Here is a 7,036-nt window from a genome sequence, read left to right on the forward strand (position 1 = left end):
TACAATTCTGATTTTAGTGATAAGCAGAGATGTCAAATTTGTCATTTACATCAGTATTTTCTCAGTACAATAGATATTACAAGTTTATAAAGCGTATGTTTCGCTCTCTTACGGATTTGGGGCCTGTCACTTTACCTCATGCCCTAAAACCGTAGATGCACTGCCCAAAATCCGTACTGTTAATCCAATTATCGAAAGATCACATTAATTTTCAAAATGTCTACAGGGCATTTTCACTAAACGTGATTCTAAAAAACAACAAGGGGTTCAAGACTAATAGTAACACCGTTTCAATTATGACTTGTGTTACATCAATCTGTCTGTGTTTGATAAAGAGGAAACCCGAAACGTCCACACCAATTCGCCTTTTTATATAAATTGAAGCTGAAATTCTACCACATAATTGTCATCAACAACAACAACAACAACAACAACAACAACAATAATAATAATAATAATAATAATAATAATAATAATAATAATAATAATAATAATAATAATAATAATAAATAATAAAGAAGAAGAAGAAGAAGAAGAAGAAGAAGAAGAAGAAGAAGAAGAAGAAGAAGAAGACGAAACAGAAGAAGAAGAAAAAGAAGAAGAAGAAGAAGATAAATTATTTTAAATATATATATATATATATATATATATATATATATATATACATATATAATGTCGTTTAAATATATATTTATCTGGGATACCGGCGATCCCTTTGATTGTTTGATTATATCGGTTATCTGTTGTGCTGAAATAATGTTTTAATGTAAATCATTTTGTAACTTGTAAAACAGCCAGATCGATAATCCACCAAACCATATGACTCTCTGACTGATCACAACTCATCGTGTGATTGAGAAAAAGCGACCTGACTACGAAAAACATCCATTTGAGTGTTTCCTTTGTTGGATTGATTCAAATCTAATTTCAATATGTTGCACCCTCCAAGTCTAACTGTCAATGTGTTCACCGGCGATAGGAAATATGCCGGAACTGATAACACTGTCAGTATTATTTTACATGGAAAGGATGGAAAATCCTCCAAACCGACAACCCTGGACACATTCTTCCACAACGATTTTGAGCGTGGTCAAGCGGACACATTTAAAATAGCAGCCGATGTTGTAAAGGATTTTGACCAGTTTGTGGAGATTGAGGTTTTGGAAATTCGGACTGACAAGACATTTGGAGTTATTTCTGACGACTGGTTTGTTGATAAAATCGTGGTCGAAAACAAAACAAACAATACAAGTTTTGTCTTCCCGATCCTCCGATGGATCAGAACTGATCAGCGTTACTTCATCCAACACTTGGACACTTCTCTACCTCAGTTTGATAAGTTCAAGGAACAGAGGTCGAAGGAATTAGCCGAGAAGAGGAAGGATTATGTCTATGAACAGAAAATTCGAAACGGACCAGTTCAGGTAAGCCATTTTTATGAGTAGTTTTCACTAAATTGTTTAAGGTTACACGTAGTTTTGTGTGTTAGTGCCGAATATCCGGCTGGCATTGATATGAATTTTTAAAGTAAACGTCGAATAGTGGAGATCAGAAAACCTTACCATTGTTAATACATCGTTTAAAAATCATGATAGAAAGAAGTGGACATGGATAAGCCAGGTGGCCTTGATAAAAATCGGATAGACTTTATTCTGGTCCAACATCGATTCAGAAATATCGTGCGCAACGCAACCACTATTCCAAGCGCAGATTGTAATAGTGACCACCGACCTGTCAAGGGCAAGCTAAAAATAAAAGTTAAACAAATAACGAAAAAGAAAGTGGAACCAAAACTGCAATTATATCTATTGAGAATTAACGATAAAATAAAAAAAATGATAACAAAGAATGCGTGAGAGAAAAAAAAGGGAAAACTTGACCTCAGATATAAACATAGATGAGTACTGGATTCAAGTATTGAACTGCATCACAGAATCTGCAGGAGAGAGCATTCCATCTGTGGAAAAAAAAACACGAACGAAAACAAAAATGGATGAATGACAAGATCTTGAAAATGATGGATGAAAGAAGACAACTAGGGCGCAACAGTAATGAATATTATAAAGACGCTAATTAGAGTATAAAACATGGGTGTAAGAGAGCAAAGGAACATTATATTAAACATGAATGTCACAAAATTGAACGACTAAAACAATCAAATACCAAACATTTCAACCAGTCAGTACAAGATCTAAGTGGTAAACAACCAGTCATGGCAAGAAAATACGTTAAAGACGCAAACGGTAACATCTGCTTGTCAACATAGATCTCGAGGACGGTTTGATTCAGGTACAAATCGCAAAGCTCTTAATGTCGTACTCCATTATTTGTGATTAAGAATGTCAAAACGGTACTATATCGGGATTAGTCCGGTGACAAAATGGTTTTTAGGTTTAAACAATGACAAGGAATGTGAGATTTTAGTTTCTGTCTCTTTAAGTTAAATCTAGGTGCTCTTATTAATTGGTATTATAGCCGAACACAATTTTGAGCCTGTTTCAACAAAGTTGTCATGGACAATATGTTGCGCTGGTTTGAGAGCATTTCCATAACAACAACGAGCCCATAACAATTTGAGTTAACAGACCTGCATATAAGTAAACGTCTAGTTAAACCTATCCATCGTGATAAAAGAAAAATTAATTAATCCAGAACTATAAAATCTCTTTCTCGTCTAAATAACTCAGACGTGATATGGGTCACATGACACGCATATTTCTTCGGCGTCTTTCGTCGAACCCCCAAATCTCCTCCTCCTCCTCCTCCTCCTCCTCCTCCTCCTCCTTCTTCTTCTTCTTCTTCTTCTTCTTCTTCTTCTTCTTCTTCTTCTTCTTCTTCTTCTTCTCTTCTTCTCTTCTTCTTCTCTTCTTCTTTCTTCTTCTTCTTCTCTCTTCTCTTCTTCTTCTTCTTCTTCTTCTTCTTCTTCTTCTCTCTTTCTTCTCTTCTTCTTCTTCTTCTTCTTCTTCTTCTTCTTCTTCTTCTTCTTATTATTATTATATTATATTATTATTATTATACGAGGTCGTCGACATGTATGAAATAATGTAACGGGGGGGGGGGGGTAGAACTATGACTTAGTGTGATTGGTCAATCATTTGTAGTGAAATTGATGTACCAGGCGCCAACCGCAGTACAGCGCTATAAACTGGGCCAAGGCGAGGTGACTTGCTAAAACCAACACAACGCTTGTCTGATAATGTTTGTGGTTTGGTCTTCTCGAAGGATATGTCCGAGCCATCACGAAAAAGTTGCACTATCTTTTCTATTGGCTGCCGTTTAATGCGTTGTATGCACTGATTCGGAAAAGAGAGGTCTAGCAGATCATACGTATCACGCATCACGTATCGCGTATCACATTTAAAGGAGTGGACATCAAATCACTAACTATACCATGCCATATTCTGCTTACAATCTTGCTGGAAGTAAAGAAATCGTCTTAATTGTGAGTCTTTCTAATGTTATAGTTTCCTTTCGTAACTACTTATGTTGATCGTGTCATAAGTTGTATTAAACATGGGTCTTTGACAATCACATGATCATCCTCATTATACGTAAAAATAGTGCCACTGTGCGATTTTTCATATGGGTCACAGAAACGTTTAAATTGTGACATCCAATTAAAATTCTTCTTCTTCTTCTCCTTCTTCTCCTTCTTCTTCTTCTTCTTCTTCTTCTTCTTCTTCTTCTTCTTCTTCTTCTTCTTCTTCTTCTTCTTCTTCTTCTTCTTCTTCTTCTTCTTTCTTCTTCTTCTTCTTCTTCTTCTTCTCCTTCCTTCTTCTTCTTCTTCTTCTTCTTCTTCTTCTTCTTCTTCTTCTTCTTCTCTTCTTCTTCTTCTTCTTCTTCTTCTTCTTCTTCTTCTTCTTTCTTCTTCTTCTTCTTCTTCTTCTTCTTCTTCTTCTTCTTCTTCTTCTTCTTCTTCTTCTTCTTCTTCTTCTTCTTCTTCTTCTTCTTCTTATTCTTCTTCTTCTTCTTCTTCTTCTTCTTATTATTATTATAATACGAGGTCGTTGTGGCGACATGTATGAAATAATGTAACGGGGGGGGGGGGGGTGAACTATGACTTAGTGTGATTGGGTCAATCATTTGTAGTGAAATTGGATGTACCAGGCGCCAACCGCAGTACAGCGCTATAAACTGGGCCAAGGCGAGGTGACTTGCTAAAACCAACACAACGCTTGTCTGATAATGTTTGTGGTTTGGTTTCTCGAAGGATATGTCCGAGCCATCACGAAAGAAGTTGCACTATCTTTTCTATTGGCTGCCGTTTAATGCGTTGTATGCACTGATTCGGAAAAGAGAGGTCTAGCAGATCATACGTATCACGCATCACGTATCGCGTATCACATTTAAAGGAGTGGACATCAAATCACTAACTATACCATGCCATATTCTGCTTACAATCTTGCTGGAAGTAAAGAAATCGTCTTAATGTGGTCTTTCTAATGTTATAGTTTCCTTTCGTAACTACTTATGTTGATCGTGTCATAATGTATTTTAAACATGGGTCTTTGACAATCACATGATCATCCTCATTATACGTAAAAATAGTGCCACTGTGCGATTTTTCATATGGGTCACAGAAACGTTTAAATTGTGACATCCAATTAAAATGGCATAGCAGCACTAATTTTTACGTATAATGAGGATGGTCGTGCGATTGTCAAAGATCCATGTGTAATACGATTCACGCCATGACCAACATAAGTAGTTTGAAAAAAAAGAAACCCAAAAAAAAAAATAAAAAAAGAAACCCAGAAAAAAAAGACAAGAAACTATAGGCATTAGAAAGACTCACAGTTTAGATGATTTTTTTACTTCTCGCGGGATTGCAAGCAGAATAGAGCATAATGAGTGATTTGATGTCCACTTCTTTATATATGCTTACTGACTCAGTCAAACTCAGTTATACAGGGGAAAAAATTGTCGAAACGTATTTGAAATTGGTATCAAGACGAAAAAAGAATAATCTTTTTTCAATTCAGTTCTTAGCTTCAAGTAATTTTGTTTACAGTACTTTCTGTACTTTTCATGCTTAGAGTATCTAATCACCTGAAATGTGAAAATAAAGTGGTCTGTAAAGTGATATGAAATCTTTACTGGGAACAAAAGATGACAACGTCTGAAGACTCAAACTCGAGATCCCCCAGGTTACATCACAATGCCAAACCTTTAAACTTGAACTTGAGATTTTATATAGAGCAATATCCGCTTTTCGTGCTCAAAGAGTTCTTTACAAGTTACCCTTAGCCAAAAGCAACACAACATGTCGAACGAGACATGGCACTGGTTAGGCAATATTACAGAGACAAGGGCAGGTACTCATTATACACCCGAGTTCGATGTGAGAATGTGAGTAAAGACTCGACTATCCGCCGCTCAGAGCAAGTCTCAAACCGTGAACCTTCCAGTCCTAAGGCGAGTGTCAGACCACAAGACTACACACTACTAATATGTAGGCTACCAATATTTTTATTTCCTTTATAAAATACCTCGATTTTTATTCTAATTACATGAAATAGTATACTCCCATCCACAATTAAAACGACTGCGCCAATTGCTCTGCGTGTTATCACGCGATCTATTATTGCACCCAGACAACTATCATATCACATCTAGATACTTAAATTTGTGAACAAATTTTGAAAAAGAAAATCATTAAGGTTGTCGAAATGGCTTACTGATATGATCCATAAATGGAGCATACGGTCCAATGACCGTATTATATTAGATTTGATCTCTCTTTGACTTCGTAAGAATTAGAGCGTTATAAGCATGTAGAGGTAATTAAACTGTGCATAATAGCCTCTTGTCAATGTGAGGTCAATGTGCGTGGAATTGGCCGGGCTCATTGGTTGAAGTATAGTCTTTGATTCACTCTACCGGTTACGAGTTAGACGGTACTTAACGTACTATTAAAATATTTAGATCACTTTATCCGTACATTGACAAGTAGCCTTTTTATCATTTTGACTAGAATTTTAAAAATTTATATACCGATGAGTTAAAAGGCTCTAATATTGTCAAAGAAATCTTTTACCTAAGACTTATTTAGAATTTTGGACAAGTTGAGAGTCATCTTAATTAACTGATATTTTGGGTAAAAAACAGTCCCCGGCAAAATGAAATATGCATTTTGTTGGGTAAAGTTAATGTGTTTTATTGATTCGAATAAAAATTAGCTTTATAACTTGCATAAACCTAAACTTTCGTCTCTAATCATTTCAACTGTAAAATTGACTTTTTTGGCATTTTCTTCACTTCGATAATACACCAGCTTTACGGAGTGGGCTAATATAATATTATGATATATGATACAAAAGGTTTCCGGTCAGATTGCGGAAAAAAGGCGATATTATGTGTGTAAAAATTGTTTGCCTGGAGTTGATGGTGAATGATTAAATATTAAAGGATTGTAAGTTGTCCTTTAGAACCACCAGGCCCATGGAGCCGGAGTTTATCCCTGTTTCTATAGCATGGAACGGACAACAGCAATTGCTTGTTACCCTTTGGATAGGACGCTAGTCTATCGCAAAGTTCTTTCCGTCAGATCTAACAGACCCAGCTCCCAATCACTGCTGGGAGGACAGGGGATCACACAAAATCTCGACTGCATCTGTGATCGATCACGGTCCCTTCGTTTATGAAGCGACTGCTCTACCACCTGAACTATCGGGACGCCCTTGTAAGTTGTAGCTCTATGTAAATGTCTCGGTTGAGCACAGGCTGACTTCAATACTTTAACTTTTAAATGGTGCAAAGTCCTTTGAATGTGCTCAAATCACTTTACAAGGGGTTCCAATCCAACGCCAACTCTTAACATGTAGTACGATATATTATATTATATATGACTCGTGTGAAGGGGCTATCACAGTTGTTTTGATATTCTTTTTCCCCAATAGAGACAATGCTGTTTGTTACCTGTTAGATACTTTACTTTACATCTAAGTGCGGAAGGGAATGTCAGTGATAGGCCTTTTCCAAGGTCTCAACTTTCGCCACCCATAGCGGGATTCGAACCAGGGACTTACCGGTCTGG

At 36.4% G+C, this 7,036-nt stretch overlaps 1 protein-coding gene across 1 annotated transcript in view; it reads left to right on the plus strand.

The window, feature by feature from the left end:
• The first annotated feature begins 802 nt into the window (after positions 1-802).
• Positions 803-7,036, plus strand: part of LOC144970126 (allene oxide synthase-lipoxygenase protein-like) — a 44,643-nt gene continuing 38,409 nt past the window's right edge. The window contains exon 1 of the mRNA XM_078909374.1: positions 803-1,424. Within this exon, the coding sequence (XP_078765500.1) occupies positions 933-1,424 (492 nt within the window). The 5' untranslated portion in view covers positions 803-932. The remainder of the gene's footprint in view (positions 1,425-7,036) is intronic.

Source organism: Berghia stephanieae, chromosome 4 (genome assembly GCF_034508935.2).
Source record: "Berghia stephanieae isolate SIO BIC M18660-M18661 chromosome 4, UCSD_Bste_1.3, whole genome shotgun sequence".
NCBI classification, from domain to species: Eukaryota; Metazoa; Mollusca; class Gastropoda; order Nudibranchia; family Aeolidiidae; genus Berghia; species Berghia stephanieae.